The sequence below is a fragment of the Danio rerio genome, chromosome 19 (genome assembly GCF_052040795.2).
Source record: "Danio rerio strain M-AB ecotype USA chromosome 19, GRCz13ab, whole genome shotgun sequence".
In the NCBI taxonomy this organism is placed as follows: Eukaryota; Metazoa; Chordata; class Actinopteri; order Cypriniformes; family Danionidae; genus Danio; species Danio rerio.
Window position 1 is genome coordinate 28,809,605 of NC_141039.2, and position 21,518 is coordinate 28,831,122.

Consider the following 21,518-nt stretch of genomic DNA (forward strand, 5'->3'; position numbering starts at 1 on the left):
GTCCAACAAGACTCTATTAACTTTTATTACTTTTGATTTTATAAATGTTTAACTAAAACCTCTACAAACTCGGAAAACTGATCTGAGATTAGCTAAAAGCTATGTAACCTATTCAGCGATTCACCCTTTTCACAAGCCAGTTATGACTCATTTAATGGTCATCATAATCTTAGATGCTTGAAAGTTTTTAATAATTGAAATATATTTTTTTAAAAACGTGTGAACATTTATGTGTATTTACAAATGTATTGTATTATCTTTGCATCAAATTACAAAAACAAATTACCACTACACAAGGTGAATCTAACGCACTGTCTATGGGCAGGACTTTAAATTTGATGTTGTTCTCTCCTCTGCCTCCTGTTCTCACTCACGCAATTTTTCAAAAAAAAAAATTTCCTTTTTTCTACGAAACACGACTGCAAAGTTTTTCTTTTATTATTTCAGCAAATAGGATTGTAAAAAAATTGTTGTTGTACTCTACTATTCAATACAGCTTACCAAGCTATGATGATATCCGCTTCTGAGAAATCCGCAAATGTGGGGTCCATATGCACTCACCGGCCACTTTATTAGGGAAACCTGTCCAACTGCTCATTAACGTAAATTTCTAACCAGCTAATCACATGGCAGTAACTTAATGCATTTAGGTATGTAGACAGGGTCAAGATGATTTGCTGCAGTTCAAACTGAGCATCAAAATGGGAAAGAAAGGTTATTTAAGTGACTTTGAACGTGGCATGGTTGTTGGTATCATACGGGCTGGTCTGAGTATTTCAGAAACTGCTGATCTACTGGGATTTCCACGCATAACCATCTCTAGGGTTTATAGAAAATGGTCCGAAAAAGAGAAAATATCCAGCGAATGGCAGTTCTGTGGGCGCTAATGCCTTGCTGATGACAGAGGTCAAAAGAGAATGGCCAGACTGGTTTGAGCTAATAGAAAGGCAACAGTAATTAATATTGTAATAACAGTAATAACCACTCGTTACAACTGAGGTATGCAGAAGAGTATCTCTGAACGCACAACACATCCAACCTTGAGGCAGATAGGCTACAACAGCAGGAGGTCACACCGGATGCAACTCCTGTCAGCTAAAAACAGGAAACTGAGGCTACAGTCCGCATAGGCTCACCAAATTTGGACAATAGAAGATTAGAAAATTGTTACCTGGTCTGATAAGTCTCGATTTCTGCTTCGAAATTTAGATGGTAAGCTCAGAATTTGCCGTCAACAACATGAAAGCATGAATCCATTCTGCCTTGTATCAACAGTTCAGGCTGGTGGTGGTGGTGTAACGGTGTGGTGAATATTTTCTTGGCACACTTTGGGCCCATTAGTACCAATTGAGCATCGTGTCAACGCCACAGCCTACCTGAGTATTTTTGCTGACCATATCCATCCCTTTATGATCACAGTGTATCCATCCTCTGATGGCTAATTTCATCAGAATAACGTGCCATGTCATAAAGAGCGAATACTCTCACACTGCTTTCTTGGACATGACAATAAGTTCACTGTACTCAAATGCCCTCCACAGTCACCAGAACTCATTCCAATAGAGCACCTTTGGGATGTGGTAAAACAAGTGAGTCACATCATGAATGTGCAGCCGATAAATGTGTAGCTACTGCGTGATGCTATCATGTCAATATGGACCAAAAGCTCTGAGGATTATTTCCAGTACCTTGTTGAATCTATTGCACAAAGGATTAAGGCAGTTCTGAAGGCAAAAAAGGGTCCAATCCAGTACTAGTGAGGTGTACCTAATAAAGTGGCCAGTTAGTGTATGTGGATTTTATGGTATTAGACAGATCACCTTCAAGCAGAAAACAATTACATTTTTTAAAACTGCAATAACACAATGAAGCTTTGTTTACTAAACCACATGACATTTCCAATTTAAAGCCACTGATTTAAAACAAAAGATTCGTAAAGGTTTCGAGGCTTTATAATGCAGTGTTTTGACAGCAGCTACCATTATAGCACACACTCGGAAGAGTTTTATAACATTAATGTGATGCTGTTGTTAATGTGTGGCTTTAGCTGGCAGAGCAGCAGGCGTTTGAGCGCAGCAGAGGGTTTCTCCGCCAGCTGGAGAGCACTTTTGGAGAGCAGTCATATCTCTACAGAAAGGTGGTGCACATTCTACAAGGGGATCAGTCACAGGGTCTCGCTGATTTAAAAGAGGTACCCAAAAAAAAAGCTTACAAGCAGATTAGCAGTGCTTCATTAATTTTCTGAAATATGATAATTTTATTCATGTGTATTTATTTTTCAGATAAAGGCTGAAATGGCATTGCTGCTCCGTGATCACACTGACTTGCTGGAGGAATTCTGGGAATATTTTAAACAGATATACCCTCAAGTGCAAGAAAATGTGGAAACAAATCAAGTCCTGGAAGAAAAACAGCCGTCTCAGCCTAGCAGAAATATGTTAGCGGATAAAAAACTGGAGACAGACAAAACATCAATTAAACATAGAAGAAAAACAAACAAACATGCTCAGGTATTACTTCTTTCATATAGCCCTTCTATTTATTTTTTGTCAATTTTTTTTTTCTGTTTTAGTTGACTTATCTTACACGATATGTCATTTCTCTTAGATGGCAGAAATGAGAAGGAACAAGGTCAAGAATAGCAGTGCAATGTTGGATAAGGATTCTGAAGCTTCTTTGGGGGACAGTCAACAGTCTTTATTTAATGCCACAGGAAGCTCTGTTTGTGCCAAAAATATCTCTCACACATCAGCTGGGAAAAAAGTAGTCCTCTGGACAAGGTTAGAATTGTTGCATTCATGTCTGGCATTACAACATATATCTGTTGTTTATTTCACTGGTTCCCAAAGTGGGGGTCAGGACCCCACATTGGTTTGCAGAAGAATGAAGCTTGGTGTCGCTTAGTGATTTCCAAAAATCTCATTCATTTTTTTAAACCATTAGAATTTCCATATTTTGTTGGCGCATAAGCCTAGTGATTAGCATGCCAATGCTAATAACTATGGTGCAGTAGCACGTCAGAGTGTTCCAAGTTGGAATCCCGGCTCAAGGACATTTCCCTACCCTACCCCACTCTCTCTAGAACTTTGCTTCCTGTCTCAATACTGTCCTATCTAATAATGGCAAAAAGGGCAAAAATAATAATAAAAAAAAGAATTACCATATTTTATCCATAACCTACTGTAGATAAAAATAGTAGTTTATAATTACAGCCTTCTGATTTTTTTTCTATTGGATTTGCAACCCTTGGGGTGATTACATTGTATTATAGACACAACAATAGCGTCAGTTGCTGCAGATTGATTTTACGGCACCAGGTGAAACTTTCTGATACTTTTACAGCACTCGCATACATTTTAAAGAAATTTAATGAAGAACAGACTTGGGCTTATAAGTGTTTGTGTGCTGTTGTTCGCAAGGTTTCTATATTTATAACCACCCCAGAGGTTATTGGGGGTCACAATTCACTGGCATTGTTATTTTGGGGTCGTGGGTTGAAAGGTTTGAGAGCCCCTGCTTTATTTGTTGGTGCATTATTTTAATTTCAAATATTCATTCATTCATTCATTCATTTTCTTGTCGGCTTAGTCCCTTTATTAATCTGGGGTCACCACAGCAGAATGAACCGCCAACTTATCCAGCAAGTTTTTACACAGCGGATGCCCTTCCAGCCGCAACCCATCTCTGGGAAACATCCACACACACACACACTCATACACTATGGACAATTTAGCCTACCCAATTCACCTGTACCGCATGTCGGAAACCGGAGCACCCGGAGGAAACCCACGCGAAGGCAGGGAGAACATGCAAACTCCACACAGAACCAACTGAGCCAAGGTTCAAACCTGCAACCCAGTAACCTTCTTGCTGTGAGGCGACAGCACTACCTACTGCGCCACTGCCTCACCAATTTCAGATATATTTTTTTGTTATTAAGGTTTTGTGGTATTCAGAATTAAATGAGAAATATTCTATAAATATAGCTAATAGAATTCAAATAAAACTGGGAAAAGCAAACAAAAAGCATTAGTTTAACCGCATACATTAGATGTTCCCACCTTTTTATATTCATGTGTATTTTTATATACAGAAATGTCTCATTGTTGCACACTGTATAGTTTGGGATGAGTACAAATTTTATTATTATTATTATATATTTTTGTTTACAAGAAGAATGCATTTAATTGTGCATATTTTTATGTTGTTCATTTGACATTTCTGTTCGTCAGATAAACCTGAAACAAACTGATATATTTTTTCTTCACAAAAAAATTTTATATTGACCATAGGGATGCTCCCTTCGGGATTTTCGCCGCTGATATTGAGTACCGATTTCTTGTTATGGTGATCATCCGATACCGAGTGCCGATTCTGGTGCTTCAAGCATTATGATGCATAAAGCACATTTTTCTTCTAAGTATGATGCTTAAGTGAAGATCTCTCCTTGCCTTAAATAATTAATTAAGCATGCAGCATATAATCCCTTAAACACATCTCTTATTACTATTTAGGTATGAACATGTCATGGCCAGAAAAAGCTTTCCAGATAAAACAGCTCATGCAGCTCAAAACACTGGATATACAATGGTTGCAACAAAGAGACCCTCATTCATGCGAGTCGAACCTATAGACTGTAAACAGAGGTTGCTTCACATCTGTATATATTACAGCTGCAATCACTCACACTTGTAAACTCATAAATACTTGCGATCAGTTCAAGAGATCATGAAATGTTATTATCGGCCAATACCGATCTCCGCTGATCGATCGGAGCTTTCCTAATTGAGTATAATAATAATTGTTTCTTGATCAGCAAATCATCATATTAGAAAGTTTTCTGAAGAGATTGGAGTAAAAATACTGTTTTAAATAATGTAAAATGAAAACAGATTTTTATTACTTTAATCATATTTGACAATATTACTGTTTGACTGTATTTTCAAATAGGGATGCACCGATAAGGATAACCGATGTACTATAGTGATAAATATAAATATTTCAAAATGTTATATTTTTGTACAGTGAACAACTGATTTTATTTTTAAAACTTTATAAAAGTTTGAACTGATCTTAAAATAGTCTACTCAAAACAAAAAAGCAATAATTTCAAAACTGCTTGGTGATTATATTGACCTATTCACAATTTCACTTCAAATTGCATGCCAGAAATAAATAATTTCCTTTCTTCACATAGCAAATTAACATGCAACTTGACTGTTGCATAAAGATAATAGGTTAAATGACAAAACTGGATTTAATTAGCAAACAAGTTAAATATATTTTAAATAAAAGGAAAAGGAAAAATAAAAAGAAAGAACTAAGAACTGAAACCAGCTCAAATGGTTCTCGAATAAAAAGTCTTACAGTAATATAAAATTGTTAGTCATTTTACACTTTTAGTACTTCACTCCCACAAGATTCTCTCGTGTTTACAATGCAGGCAGTTCTGTACAATTTTGTAATTTATCGGCTTAAAGATATCGGCCTAATTGCCTAATAGCGTTAAGAATTACGGTAACACTTTACAATAAGGTTCATTAGTTAATGCATTTACTAAAATGAACTAATCATGAACAACACATGTACAGCATTTATTAATCATAATTGAACATTTACTAATGCATTATTAACATTCATGTCCATGCTTGTTAACATTAGTTAATGCACCATGAGTTAACATGAACTAACAATGAACTACTGTATTTTTATTAACTAACGTTAATTAACGTGAACAAATACAGTAGTAAATGTATTGTTCATTGTTTGTTCATCTTAGTAAATGCATTACTTAACATTAACTAATGAACCTTATTGTAAAGTGTGACCAGTATTACTATATCAATATGGCTGCCAATATATTGTGCATCCTATTTTCAAATAATACAGCTATGAAAAGCATCTTATTGACACTAGATTTTGACCGATATTATTATTATTATTAAATAGTTATTTTTTTGTTATACTGCTAGTGCAAATTTTTGGTTAGTTTTGAGCAAACTCCCCAAAAAAAAAAAAACAGCCAATTCTTAATTTTGTTATTTTGCACAACTCTGATTGTTGTTGATTTTGGTAGCTACTCAATCTTTGTACATCTGCAATTTGTGAAGTTTAAGCACATATTCAGTGTATATAAATAATGTTTCTGTGCTTTGTTTGTGTGATTAAAAAGGGAGGCAGACCGTGTAATATTGACCACCTGTCAGCAAAGAGGAGCCAAGCAGACCACATTTCATGCCATTGCAGCTCAGCTTGGCAACAAAACAGCCAGCGAGGTTTGAGCTCTTTCATGCTTTTTCTCACAAAAATCTTGTCCAAATAAATCCTAATTCAACCTTAAAACATGAAAATAAGATTAAAATAATATCACAGTGCAATTCTTTTAAGGCATTGTTCACCCAAACATGGCAAGCTATTGTAAAAACCAAAACATGAATGTTTTAACCTATCCAAGATATAGATACAAAAACTTCATGTTGCAGGTGCAAATTTTATGAAATTTTAAAGGGCACCTATGACGAAAATCATCTTTTGTAAGCTGTTTGAACAGAACTGTTTGTAGGTATAGTGTGTCCATAGTCATATTGGGGTCATATAATGACAATAAGTGTCTTTTTTTAAAAATGTCCTGACGTTAAAATATGATCCAAATTGTATGACAGCCACATTAACATGTCTTTGTAGTAACGCGAACAATCATATCAACAAGACAGGACATGTGCAAAGCTACTGGGATATCTGTTGAGCTCTCTATGATCAAATGTGATCAAGCATGAGTTTTACAAGTTAAAAACATTTTCAAAACAGTGCATGTTTGTAAAAATTACAGTGTTTATACCGTCTTTATTTCATCACCACAGTCACATGTGAGTACAATTATAAAAGAAGATGCTTCAATACTTGTTTGTGGACGTTAAATAAGGTTTATTTTGTACATTATTATAATGGATACCCATACAGCAGTAGATATTAACGTGTCCTGCCACATTTGCTGTGCAAAAAGAGTGCAAAGTTAAATGTGCACGCTGCATGTTTGTATGTGTGTGCATGAAATATGTAACGACATTGTTTGTGACTCATAAGCCCCTTTCACACAGTGAACCCGATAAATATCCAGAAAATTTCCGGAACGACTTTACCGGTATATTAAAAAAAGCGCTGTTCACACAGGCGAGGACGTTACGGAAATTTTCCGGAAAAGAGCATTCACACATCCATTCCAAAATACCGGTAAAATCTGACATCATTCACCACAAATGAGCTTTAAACGGCTGCGCTTGTATTTGTAAACATTTGACTACATCACAAACTCTGTGGATGATCAATATTGTGAACAACTTTCGCAGGATCACTTTCGCATGTCGAGATGTTCATAATATGTGCATGTGCAGGCGCTCACAGGCTGTTTCACAGGCACACGCAAAGCTTGAAGGTAAACAAACAACGGCTTATCATAAGCATCTCATCGATGATTATTTACACAGTTGACATTAAGAAAAACATATAAACGTGATCTGACTAACTTCTAGCAGCTAAATGTGTCTGGAAAAATATTCAAAGGCTTTTATCCTCACAAACCGCGCGGACGTAAATGCGTCTGACTGTTGTGATTGGCTAAGGCAGACGTCTCACGTCAGCACGTTCTAGACGTGCACGCGCTTATTACGGGAATCTTCCTTCTGCGTTCACACAGCGCAGCATTCCGGCAAATTGCCGGTAATGTTACAACTTCTCTTTCCGGAAAATAGCCAGAACGAATTTAACGGTATTTTCAAAAAGGACCTGTTCACACATACAATCTTTCCGGCAATTTTCCGGAAAGGTCTGTATGTGTGAAAGGGGCTATAGAAAGGCTTGAATTAATTCCACAACAAATACATTGAATAATCATTGGGAAAGTTCTTACTGTAGAGTTTCTCACAAACGTTTCATGAGATCTGCTTCCTTCATGTCTGTCACTGTGCTGTTTATCTGATGCAGCCGAAGCAGAAATTGAGGCACACTCTGACAACCACGTAGGAAAAGTGGGAGGAGAGAACTAACATTAAAGGCACAGGCAACAAAAACAGCTACATTGTGTTTAGAGCAGAAAACTCCAATATTCTGAAAGGTATAAGAAATTATCTGATGGGTTTTTTGAGCTGAAACTTTACAGACAAATTCTGGGGACACAAGACTCTCTTAAATCTTGAAAAAAGTTGTAAAATAGGTGCCCTTTAAATAAATTAAATTGTAATATTAAAATTAAATCCAGGTTAACAATTTAGTTATATAAATCTGTACAGAAAAAAATTTAGACAACGCATCATTTAATGTCAAACTGCTAAATAAAATAAAGTTAGTGATTTGACCCTTCATTCTTACTCCTTTTATTGTCACTTTTATTTCAATTTTTACAAAGTCAACCTGTGTACAAAGCATATTTTAATAAGTGAGTGGGGCATATTGTTGAAGTGACATTGAATGCATCGGTTTAAGAAAGCTTCATAAAATAACTTTTTTAGTATTTATTTTTAATGTGTTACACAGGTTTTCGGAAAGTCTATTCTTGGTTTTTAACATATTGTTTAGCAATCCAGTCTAATCAACTGTGTGCTGCATTCATATCAGCCATTATATATTGTTATATATAGAAAAAGTAATTTGTGCTTTTCTCCTCAGGTTTCAGAGCGATTTCAAGATCTCATTAAGCTGTTTCACAAATCCAGCAAGTTACATCACACACCAGACAATTGGACACAGTGATCCAGTCCAGTATGATTGAAGATTATCTAGACTGAAATTAAAATTGTGAAAGAACTTGATAAAAAGTTGATGAAAAGACAGTGGGTGCAGGCTGGACCTGCCGCCTGAACTGATAGATGAACAGTATAACACATCAAATTACAATTCCTAAAGTACTTGAACATGTAGTATTACAAATGTATGAAGTCAGACATGTTTAAACTGTAGGAGGACATTTTTCAACAGGATATATTTTTCCTACGTCAACAAAAAGAACCATTTATAATGCCATAAATGACCATGAACTGTCTTAATTTAATTCATAACCTTATGAATTAACAATTGTATAAAGGGCTCACGTGTGATTTTGTGAAAGAGTAACACAAATAAATTATTTAATTGTTTATTGTTATGAATACGTCGAATATTGATTCATGACCGTACTACTGCAATAAATGAGTCCCCGGGAGGAGCATTGAGTGATGGAGAAATCCGCCAATGGCCTTATTACATCTCATCAGCTGTAGAAAGACTAGCCAATCATCGCCCACTTCAGCGACACACTGTGTTTTCATCCCGCCCTTCACACTGGCACACACACATATCAGTGGAAACCGCCCGGTCAGGAGCATTTTTTAATCCAGTGTTATTTCTGCATGTAGTGAATTGTTCTGTTTTTCTGCCATGATGGATGAAATGATTTCGCGCGGGCTTTTATGTATATTGGTGTGTTCGTTGAGCTCGTCGGCGCGTGAACACAGTGATGTGCTCAAGCTGACAGACGCGGACTTCGACTACCTCGCGCCCGAGCACGAGACCCTGCTGGTGAAGTTTTATGCTCCATGGTGAGACAATAATGATTCATTTACAGATTAAAATGTGCAATTGTGAATATTTTGTTGTTAAATGAGAATATGGAGAATGCCTACGCGCGTTTGCAACTCGCGGTACAATGCTGCTGTATGTGATGGCGTGAGCTGTCCATGGTACCGGCGTACAGCTGCCAATTACGAGGAAAGTGGGTTTGTGGGAGAGCCGTTGTTTATTTTAATAAAGCAACGCAATGTTTTTTTTTTTTTTTTTTTGGTTTTTTTTTTTTTTTGGGAAACGCTTAATCCTGGTTTAATAAACGCCATACTTTTAGATTGCATGTTCATCATTTAAAAGCATTACTGCTATTATTTAATGCAAACATTCCAGCTTATCATTTGATTGATTATAAATTTCTACTCTGTTTTGTTTTCAGGTGTGGTCACTGTAAGAAACTTGCCCCAGAGTTTGAAAGTGCAGCTTCTCGACTGAAGGGAACAGTTACTTTAGCCAAGGTGAGCAATTTACTGTAGGAATTAACATGGCCATTTCTGGATCTCTTGCCTTTGACATTTGAGGAATTGACATGTACAGTAATGCTCTTACTGTACATTGGAAGTCAATGTAACAGTGATAAATATTGTCAATGAACGCCTGCATGATAGTTGATAGATGCATAGGAGTTGGACATAGGATAATTCTATAAAATCAATAGAGATGCAAACAAAAAATTGAAGCAATTTCTATATCAACATTTATTGCAAGGTTTCCCAAAATTTTTAAGCCCACAACCCCAAAAACTACAATGCCGTTAACTCACGACCCACACATTTCTTGGCGGTGGTAAGAAATATTCAAATGTTGCGCACACAACTATAGGCCTATATAAACACGAGCATATTGACAACACAAAAAAGTGCAACAGTCTAATAACTGGATACTTTTTATAGTCATTTATTTATTTAATGTAATATTAACCTTACCTAAAGAGGCTGGTGGATACAACATTTTCAGCACAAGTTTATTCTTAGTTTAATTTTGGAGATGGCCACTCAGAGATCATTCCCAATATTGATTTGTGTCCTGTATTCATTTTAAATGTATTTGATTGCCATAAAGGTGTCAGTAAGTTTAACCTGGTGCTATAAAATTAATCTGCTGCTGCTGACGCTATTGCTGTGTTGTTAATCTAACATAAACACACCAATGCTCTAAAAAAATAAGTTTGAAAGGTTGATGGTTTTTCATTTGCATGTTGTTGTTTTTTATGTAACTATTAAATATTATCTTTATCGTCTTTGGTTTGTGGATAAAATATGGTAATTGTAATGGTTTAATAAAATTTATTTGACTTTTGAAAATCACCAAGGGACGCACTGACATTGTCCCCCAACCCCCACTTTGGAAACCACTGATTTAGTAAACAAGGTATTGGTCATGTGACTTTCATCATGCATTTCCTAAAATTGCAGAATAAATGTTGGTTTTTTGTAACCTGGTACAATGTTTTATGTTTGATACTAGGATAAATACAGGTTGAAACATACACTATTTAAAAGCATCGTCAAGGGCATTAAATAGCATTCCTAACCTAAAAAAAATATATATATACAATTATAATTATAATACTAAGCTAAATATTAATAAATTTGACCTAAAGAATCGTAGTTTTATAAATCTTTTTTTCCAACTAAAACCTTATTAAATCTGATCAACTTTTCAATTATGAGAGAATGTAAAAGAAAATCTAAATTTTAATGTTTATATGTTTTACCATGATATTTAAATACTACTTATTGATTTAACTAAACATTTATTTATTTATTTAATTTTCATTGTTTGTGTAATTTTAAAAATGAAAAATTATTTGATTGTATAGATACGTGAAGTTATAAGAACATACACATATAATCATATATCATGCCATTATAGATGCAGTTAGAATAAATGGAATGTAGATCAATTCATTTGAAGCTTATGATTGTTCAAAACTGTGTAGATGTATGACACACCTACATATTTAATTTTACCCACACAACATAACAAATATTGCTTTGAAAGATTTTGACTAGTAAATTAATTTTACTTTAATGTGCATGAAAGGTGTAATATCTTTTAAATGTTATAGATCTTAAGTAATAATTGTAAAAATGTTTTTGAAATAGTACATAATGCGGATTACTCTATTTTCCCAGTCAGACTAAGTGCTTTTACTAAAAACTATTTTAGCATTTACAAACTGAGCCTTAGTGATCTTCTCCAGCAATCATCAGCACGGAGCCAGATTATTCTGGTAGACCTTGCTTTGTTGTGAAACTTTATGGACACTGAGTATTAAAAGGCCTTATGTGATGCAGTGATGTTTGCAGGGGAATAAGCAGAGATTGGTGTTATCTTTGTGTGTTCATCTGATGATTTAGGGATGTTTGACTTGCTTTGTTCAGGTGGACTGTACCGCTAACACAGAGATCTGCAAGCACTACGGTGTAAATGGATACCCCACACTCAAAATATTTCGTAATGGGCATGAATCATCTTCGTATGATGGGCCGCGCTCCGCTGGTAAGTTTATTTTTCATTTCGAATGATGTGTGTCTAATGCAAATTTGCTAATGATGCCATACTTCCCAAACAGATGGAATCGTGGACTATATGAAGAAACAGGCCGGTCCTGATTCTGTGCTTCTGCATAGTGAGCTTGATCTGGAGAAATTCATCAATCATTTTGATGCCAGTGTAGTTGGTAAATACATTTTAATGGTTGTATATATTGTCTATTGTTTATGCTATAAGTTAAAAACTTATAATGCACTGTAAATATAACATTGAGATCTAAAATGATGAGCATTGAAATATTTTCATTCAATTTGATTACATTTTCACCATCTCTCCATCTCTCAGGGTTGTTCTCAGGGACTGACAGCTCTCAGCTTGCTGAGTTTCTTAAAGGAGCCAGTTTAATGAGGGAAAGTTTCCGCTTTGCCCACACCACAGACCTCCAGCTTGGACAGAAATATGGTGTCACACATGAGTAAATAAACTTCTTATGTTTTTTTCTTTTTCTTTTAAGGAGCAATAATTTAACATTTGCAGGAAGTTTGATTGACGGTTGGTTTAGTCAACCATAACACAGATGTGCCACTATTTTCGGCCAACAGACAAACCATGCACCTGATTTGATCAGAATAATGACTTGAACATAGAAAATGGTTAAAAAAATGCTCATATTGGACTTGGAACACAGACAGCTGTGCCAAGACAAGCTAGGATAATGCAGAATACAAATCTACACTATAAATATGGTTTACTGGGGACTCCAAGGCCACAACAACATATGCGGTTTATCAAATTTTTATATTTCTATCTTTATTGATAAAGCATGAATACAGTGTGTCCGTGCAGTCTTATAACTTCAAATGTCTTCAATTTCATTTAATTATATGTTATATATGCATTAAAAATCTGTCAGAAAAAAAGTGTTTTATGTATATTCGGTCCACGAGTCCACATATATGGACATCATTTTTCTCTAAAAGTACATCATATCAAAAGATGATACTCAGGTTTTATTCTAATTAGGTTGCATTAAGCCCAAATAGCAAAGACACATTAAAAATGCATGTACAAGAACACCTTGGGCCTTAAGAGGTTAATTGTCTGCTTTACAAGAACATTTTTTTAAGTTTTGCATCTATTTATATTAACCTGTGGACAAGCAAGTAAAAATTTACGGGGACAAGTAAAAATCATTTTCATTGCTCCAAACAAACCATTAGAAAAAAAATCATTGTGAGGTTCATCGTCATCAAAGCAGACAACCAAATGGTTTTCCTCTTCATTTTTCATCATTTTCCAAAAGGAGCTGCAGTAACTGCTTCATTCCGGACATCTTTCAGGGATGTAATTGTAGACCTACCTATGCTACTATAACAATATTGTGTAATATTTCCGCTCTCACATTTGCACATCATGACTATGTGTGCTCTATGTACATTGGAAATAAAGCCAGGATGCATATTTTAGAACATGTTATTATCCTCTGCAAGTCACCTGTCCTTATGTCTTCATTTATTTAGTTCTACAGCCTAGCACCTGAAATGTAATACCAAAATATTTCATAAACTTAGATGATATTACAAATTTATAAAAATGTTTTTTTAATTACTAAACTAAGCCGAAAAAGTGAAAGTGATAAACATTTTAGCTTTGTATGATATTTTTTTCAGTGTGGAATGTTAAAGTATATTAGGCTACTCAATTTATCTGGACTTAATATTTTTGCAGTTTGAATTGTTGACTGGCTTGTAGTTTATTTATCCCGTGGAATATTTCTTCTTTTTTTTTCTCGGCTGATCACATGCCTGAAGTATGAACTTTATTTATAATGTTCTTTAAAGGTTTTTTAAAAAGACTTAAATTTTACTTAGTGAAACCTGCAGAAACCGTGGAAAGACAACTCATCTGTCATTCATGTATATGAACTGCAAAACTAGAGAATATTTGTTTCTGGTTGGAATTGGTTCATTTAAATTCCAAATGCATCACAAGTGCAATATCCTAGTTTAAATGAGAAAAGTCAAAATAGTTTCATAGTAATTCTTTTAATTCTCAAAAACAGTGAACAAAGAAAAATAATACTACCCAAACACCATTAACAGAAATTAGCTTAAAAGATTAACTGAGAGGTTTATTAATATGAACATATTAAAAATGATTTCTCAAGTATCATGTGACACTGTTGACTAGAAAAATTACGCTGAAAATGTATGCTTTAGTTTCTTGAAATAAATATTCAGTATTAAGACCAATCTATTTAATCTATTTAAATGTTTCAATTTTGGTTTGCTGTACTCATAACTTTGAACATTGCATCGTATTGCAACAATTCTGGTTATTATAGATCTGTAAACTCTTTCCCTTTAGATCCATTCTTCTGTTCCGTGCGCCCAGACTAAGCAGTAAGTTTGAGGAGAGTGTGGTTCCTCACACAGGATCACTGTCCGTCACTGGCCTGCGTCGCTTCATCAGAGACAACATGTGAGCAGACACTCACACAACGCACACAGTCCCATGACAAACATACAGACGGCAGCTGTTGACATCACCATTGTTTTTGCTCTGTAGTTTTGGGCTCTGTCCGCACATGACCAAAGATAATAAGGAGGTACTAAGGAAGAGGGATTTACTAACTGCTTACTATGACTTGGATTATCTTCACAACCCAAAAGGCTCCAACTATTGGAGGAACAGGTGAGTCTATCACAGTCAGCAAGGAAGTATGTTTTTTTTACTCGGCACACATTTGTTTTGTACTTCTTTTGTCTTATTTGTTAATATTGTATTCAGAGTGCTGAAGGTGGCAACTAAGTTCAGTTCTCAGGGCATGCTGTTCTCAGTGGCGAACCGTAATGACTTTATGGAGGAGCTGGAGGAAGAGTTTGGTCTGAGTGCATCAGATGGAAATGAGTTGCCCTTTGTCACCATCAGGACACGAACAGGAGACAAATACAGTATGAGGGAGGAGTTTACGTGAGTACAGACGCTTCATACTGGAACCATTCGGATTTAGAAAAGGTTATGCATGATTTATTGCTCAAATTTCTTGCCACTACAAACCACTAACACTAATTAAACACTCATTTTTTGTATACATTATTCAAATCATAGATGTGCAACTCTGGTTATAATAAGGCAGCATCATAGTTATCATTGGTTATCTAGATTTGATATTAATACACTTTTTGACAAAATTCTTGTCGTCAATTCAAGTTGTAAGAGCAACAAATAATTAGTTGACTTCTAGTTGATCATTGAATTGAATTGAATTGAATTGAATTGAATTGAATTGAATTGAATTGAATTGAATTGAAAAGTGGCAGAAGGTAGATTTTTCAGATGAATCATCTGTTGAACTGCATCCCAATCAACACAAATACTGCAGAAGACCTATTGGAACCAGCATATACCCAAGATTCTCACAAAAGTCATTCAGGTTTGGTAAGGAAGAAGTCATGGTTTGGGGTTACATTTCAGTATGGGGGGTGTGAGAGATCTGCAAAGTGGATGGCAACATCAACAGCTTGAGGTATCAAGACATATGTGCTGCCAATTACAATACAAAACACAGAAGAGGGCAATTTGTTCAGCAGGATAGCGCTCCTTCTCACCGGACATGAACATTATTGAGCATGTCTGGGGTAAGATGAAGGAGGAGGCATTGAAGATGAATAACCTTCCAAATAATCTTGATGAACTCTGAGAGTCCTGCAAGAACACTTTCTTTGCCATTGCAGAGGACTTTATTAATCAGTTATTTGAGTCAGTGCAGAGCTGTATGGATGCAGTCATTCAAGCTCAAGGGACTCATACACAATATTAATTCTTTTTCCACTGCACCATGACTTTATATTCTATACTGTACATTATTTCTGTTGAGCGACAAGACTTTTGTCTAATCGAAGCCAGACCTTAATGTGCTAATTAAATAATAAAAAATCAAGGCATGATCATATTTTATTTTGGGAAAATAAGCGTTATCTGGAGGCCTTTGCCTTTCATATTAGCCACTTCTGATACCAAATGATCAACTAGAAGTCAAGTTAATATTTGTTACTCCTAAAACTTTTGTCAAGTAGGGTAGGTGTGTGCTTTATGTAAGGGATAATCAACGTATCAGTTATCCTGTCTGAAAACAATATTGTTTATTTATTCCAAGGTCTGCTGAAAGTCTTGATTTTGATTGGCTGTCCTTTAATCCTTTAATGCAGAGGTAGTTCCCAGTGAGTTTTGTTTACAGTTCAAAATAAATCCTCTTCCCTCAAACATTAGCAGTAACCATAGCAACTTAGTGACATGCTTAACCCTTGGTTATTTGTCAAGGATTAGACGGGTTAAATCTAGTAATGTGTTTTGCAGCATAATATTTGACTGAATTTATATCAGCTATGACACGTTAGGTCTCCCTGAGGCAAAGAGTGCAGGTGAGAGAGAGAGATCGTGTGTGCATACACATGACAAAGGCACATCTAATAGCTTGTAGTAACATGAGTTAGCTTCCTTCTCACATATATTTTGTGCATGATTGTATGTTGGTTGATAAACATTGGCTCCCTGATACAGCACATGTGTGTGTTTTCTCGAGATGAAACCGCAATGTCTACTTCGACAACTATCACCGAGTTGCTATGGTGACTGCTAGCGTTTGAGGAAAGTGCATTTATTTAAAACTGTGATTGAAACTGACTGTAAACTACCTGTGCATTAAATGATTTTCTTTCACACCTTCTAGCCAATCAAAATAAACAATTTAAAGAGACCATGGATTAAATAAACAATATTGTTTTCAGACCCTAAATTACGGTGAACGAGAGCGCTTAATGCTCTGCAATTTAAGAAAACACATGCAATAACAAAAAAAACAGCAAATTGAGAAAAGATCTTCATTCGTTTGACAGCACACATGCTGCAAATCCTCAACGCAAATATATATTTTTTTAAAATGCTGCATTTTCTCACAACGCAAACAAATGAATAAAACACACTGCATTTTCTCACAAAGCAAGCTATTTCTGAGAACAAACTGCATTTTCTCACAACACAAACAAATTAATAAAATGTGCTGCATTGAAATAAATAAACAATATTGTTTTCAGACCCTAAATTACATTGACCGAGTGAGCTTAATGTGCTACAATTTAAGAAAGCACATACAATTACAAAATTGCCCGGCAAATTGAGAAAAGAGCTTCATCCGTTTGACAGCACCCATGCTGCAAATCCTCAAAAAAAAAAAATGTATTAACCGAACTGCATTTTCTCACATCGCAAACAAATTAATAAAATGCTCTATATTTTCTAACAAAGCAAACAACTTACAAAAACGCGCTGCATTTTCTTACAACACTTTCAAACAGAACGGAGAACAACGGAAATGTTTTAAGAGGACCCTAAAACATGACAGACCCAGCTATTTAGGTTACGTTTATTTAGGCTAATAAAATACAAAAGGCAGGAGATTAATTCACGTGAAATGCACGTAGAAACAGTGGGCGGAGAGGACTAGCCTTAAAGACGCAGTACAACAAAACCGCCACCCAGTCCAAAAATGTATAAAATAGAATCTTATAAAAGGTATAATAAAAAATCTGATGGGTGTTTTGAGCTTTACAGACACAGTCTGGAGACACAAAAGATTTATAATAAATCTAAAAAAAAAGGGTAACCTAGGTGCCCTTTAAAACATTTCTGTTGTGTTCCAATGTTTTTGCAAGTGTTGTGAGAAAATGCAGCACGTTTTCCTAAATTATGTGCGATGTGAGAAAATGCAGTGTGTTTTATTAATTGTTTGCGTTATATGAAAATGCAGCACATTTTTTTTTATTTTTATGCATTTGCATTGTGAGGATTTGCAGCATGTGTGCTGTCAAACGGATCTTTTTTTAATTTGTTGGCGTTTTTTGTAATTGCACGTTTTCTTAAATTGCAGCATGTTAAGCTCTCTCAGCCACCGTACTAAGTACTTTAATGTATAATATTAATACTTTAATTGAGTAACAATTCATAAAATGTATTATAAGTGGCATTATAACCCAATACAGAATCTGCACCAGATTATATTTAAAAATAGTTGTATATCAATAGATGACATCTAAAATTCAAGTAAAGTGCCTACTTAAATATTTTCACCATAATATGAAATGAAACGGCATACTGTTGAGGCTGAAAGGGCTTCTGCTGCGTAAAACATATACCGGAGTAGTTGGCGGTTCAGGAAGGTTCAGCCGAAGGAAATTGATGAATTTGTGAATGTTTATTAAAATATATAAAGGATTAAACCAAATGTCACAGTGACTTTTATATTTAAATTGAATAAAAACAGAAATATTTGAATTTGAACAAAGCTGAATGAAGTATGATCATTTGAAATACCAATAATTTCCTCAGCAATGAATGTCGTCAAATGATTCTAGTTCTAAATATGCTTGACCAGATATCTTTGGTAAATGAGATTATGTAGTGTTAAACTGATTAACATTGTTCTTCTTAAAGTATATTAATCATGAGCTTTTCCTTTTTAATGTATTTTTGTGTATTAATATTCTTCATTTATCTACACTACACCTCCTTGTGCTTTAATAACATCTGGTTTTAACTGTAAATCTGGACACTCTGCAGACGAGATGGCAAGTCTCTAGAGAGTTTTCTAGAAGACTATTTTGCTGGCCGTCTCAAGCGTTACGTCAAATCCGAGCCTGTTCCTGCCATAAACAATGGAGTGGTTAAGGTTGGTGAGGATTTTAATGCACTTGATTGATTTTATTTACAGTATCACTAAAAGCATGATGCCTCTGAACAGGTGGTTGTGGCAGATACGTTTGAAGAAATCGTCAATGACCCAGAAAAAGACGTGCTGATTGAGTTTTATGCTCCATGGTGTGGCCATTGCAAGAAACTGGAGCCCAAATACACAGCGCTTGGAGAAATGGTGAACTTTACAAGACATTCAAAAAATCGGTATCAGTTTTATCTCTGTCTGATTTGATTCTGATGCTGTTTTGTGTGATCATTAGCTATACAGTGATCCCAATATTGTAATAGCCAAGATGGATGCGACTGTCAACGATGTTCCTGCAGGCTATGATGTGCAAGGGCAAGTAGAAATAGCTGAACACACATCATACAACAGATTGCTATCGGGAGCCAATGTTTATGACTGAATGTTGTTTTTTCTTTAACAGATTTCCTACAATATATTTTGCTGCTGCTGGGAGAAAGAGTGAGCCAAAACGATATGAGGTAGAATTTATTCACACTATGGTGTGCATTATAAAGGGATAGTTCACCCAATATACACCCACCAATCACTTTATTAGGGACACCTGTCCAACTGCTTGTCGACGCACATTTCTAACCAGCCAATCACATGGCAGCAACTCATTGCATTTAGGTATGTAGACATTGTCAAGATGATCTGCTGCAGTTCAAACTGATCATCAGAATGGGGAAGAAAGGTGATTTAAGTAACTTTAAATGTGGCATAGTTGTTGGTGCCTGACAGACTGGTCTGAGTATTTCAGAAACTGTTGATCTACTGGGAATGGTCTGAAAATGGGAAAATATCCTGTGAGCGGCAGTTCTGTGGATACAAATGCCTTGTTAATGTCAGAGGAGAATGGCCAGACTGATTAGAGCTGATAGACAGGCAACAGTAACTCAAATAACCATTCGTTACAACCGAGGTATGCAGAAGAGCATCTCTAATTGCACAACACGTCCAACCTTGAGGCAGATAGGCTACAGCAGCAGAAGACCACTCCAGGTGCAAATCCTGTCAGCTAAGAACAGGAAACTCACACAGGCTCAGCAAAATTGGACAGTAGAAGATTGGAAAAATGTTGACTGGTCTGACGAGTCTCGATTTCTGCTGCAATGGTAGGGTCAGAATTTGGCATCGACAACATGAAAGCATGAATCCATTCTGCCTTGTATCAACAGTTCAGGCTGGTGGTGATGGTGTAATGATGTGGGCGATATTTTCTTGGCACACTTTGAGCCCATAAGTACCAATTGAGCATTGTGTCAACACCACAGCCTATCTAAGTATTGTTGCTGACTATGTCCATCCCTTTATGACCACAGCGTACCCATCTTCTGATGGCTACTTCCAGCAGGATAACATGTCATGTCATAAAGAGTAAATCATCTCAGACTGGTTTCTTGAACATGACAATGAGTTCACGGTATTCAAATGGCCTCCACAGTCACTATGTTTTTTTGCAAGATGCTGTACACATTATGAACACATAAAGATCCTTTTATCTATTTATTGTTAGTTCTTTGTTTTGAGATATAGTATGGTCATATATTCATATCAGAAAAAAAATCAGTGAGCTGTCAAATTTAGATTAAAGGCTGGCTATTTTTTTCTTGTTATTTTAGCTGGTGGGGCAAGAGTTAAGCATACAGGCGAGACTAAATAAATACCCATAGCACTTAAAAATACATTGAAGTCTTATAAAGCATTGTTCTGTGTATGTAAGAAACTGAACATTATTTAGTGTTATGTTGAGTCAATTATTGGCAATTTTGCATTAATTGGTGAACTATCTGTAATCTATGTTGTCACTGTCTAATATAATTTATTTATCACTGTGAGCTAAAAGACTATATTCTATTTCAGGGAGCTCGTGAAGTGAAGGATTTTGTCAACTTCCTGAAGCGTGAAGCTACCAAACCTCTTATTCTCAATGGAGTCAAGGAAGAACTGTAAGTGAAGGGAAACACTTAAAGAAAAAAATGAAGACTTTTGCAGGATTCTGTTCAGCCATATACAAACAATCATATCAACTGAACTGGCAGCAGTCGATTAATAAAACCAACTGTACATTATACAATGATCTTATGTCTACATGAAAGATTGAGCTATTTGTTTAGTTGTTATTCATGTTGTTTTTGGTTTGTTGTATGCGCTTCATATTTCCATTTGTAAATCTACATTAATAAGATGCTTTTACACGCCACTATCCATACCTCATGTGGAGGGTAAAATTCATACTTCATGCAATAGATTGGATAATTGATTAAAACCCTTTTGTTAGGTGTCAGGTCAGGTCAGGTGTCAGGAGACGTTATCAATGTCTACAAATTTTCTACTGAATTACTAAGAAAGCACTTTTCTTTATTCTGTATTCTTATATTGTTCCTAAAAGTACAAATTATTGTTGCAGGTTGCCTATGTTTGTTTATTGACTGCTTTAGTTTGGACTTGAGACGGATGCAGTTGACAATGTAAATGTCCATTCATGGTTTTCCCTCATATTGCATTCATTATGATGTAGGTATTTTGTTTGACATCTACATAAAGAGCTTTGTTCAGCAAGTTTGATACACAATGAGCAGGCAATGCAAAACTTTCTAAAATAAATTGACTTTGGTCAGGGATTTCTTTAGTTTACATTGATTACAAAAATGCAGAACTCAAGCAC

At 35.5% G+C, this 21,518-nt stretch overlaps 2 protein-coding genes across 2 annotated transcripts in view; both read left to right on the plus strand.

Moving 5' to 3' along the window:
- The window catches only part of gon4la (gon-4 like a), a 39,004-nt gene extending 29,864 nt beyond the window's left edge, over positions 1-9,140 (plus strand). Inside the window, 6 exon segments of the mRNA XM_087295817.1 lie at positions 2,048-2,191; positions 2,283-2,510; positions 2,608-2,780; positions 6,173-6,275; positions 8,662-8,718; positions 8,721-9,140. Coding sequence (XP_087151943.1) covers positions 2,048-2,191; positions 2,283-2,510; positions 2,608-2,780; positions 6,173-6,275; positions 8,662-8,718; positions 8,721-8,780 — 765 coding nt within the window. The 3' untranslated portion in view covers positions 8,781-9,140.
- A 157-nt stretch (positions 9,141-9,297) lies between these two features.
- On the plus strand, positions 9,298-21,474 carry pdia8 (protein disulfide isomerase family A, member 8). The gene is made up of 13 exons (NM_001003517.2): positions 9,298-9,569; positions 9,971-10,049; positions 11,979-12,096; positions 12,170-12,277; positions 12,436-12,565; positions 14,458-14,571; positions 14,659-14,784; positions 14,881-15,063; positions 18,709-18,817; positions 18,890-19,018; positions 19,104-19,183; positions 19,272-19,329; positions 20,714-21,474. Exons 1-13 carry the CDS (start codon positions 9,412-9,414, stop codon positions 20,801-20,803), a joined length of 1,482 nt encoding a protein of 493 aa, NP_001003517.2. The 5' UTR covers positions 9,298-9,411; the 3' UTR covers positions 20,804-21,474.
- Positions 21,475-21,518: the final 44 nt, after the last annotated feature.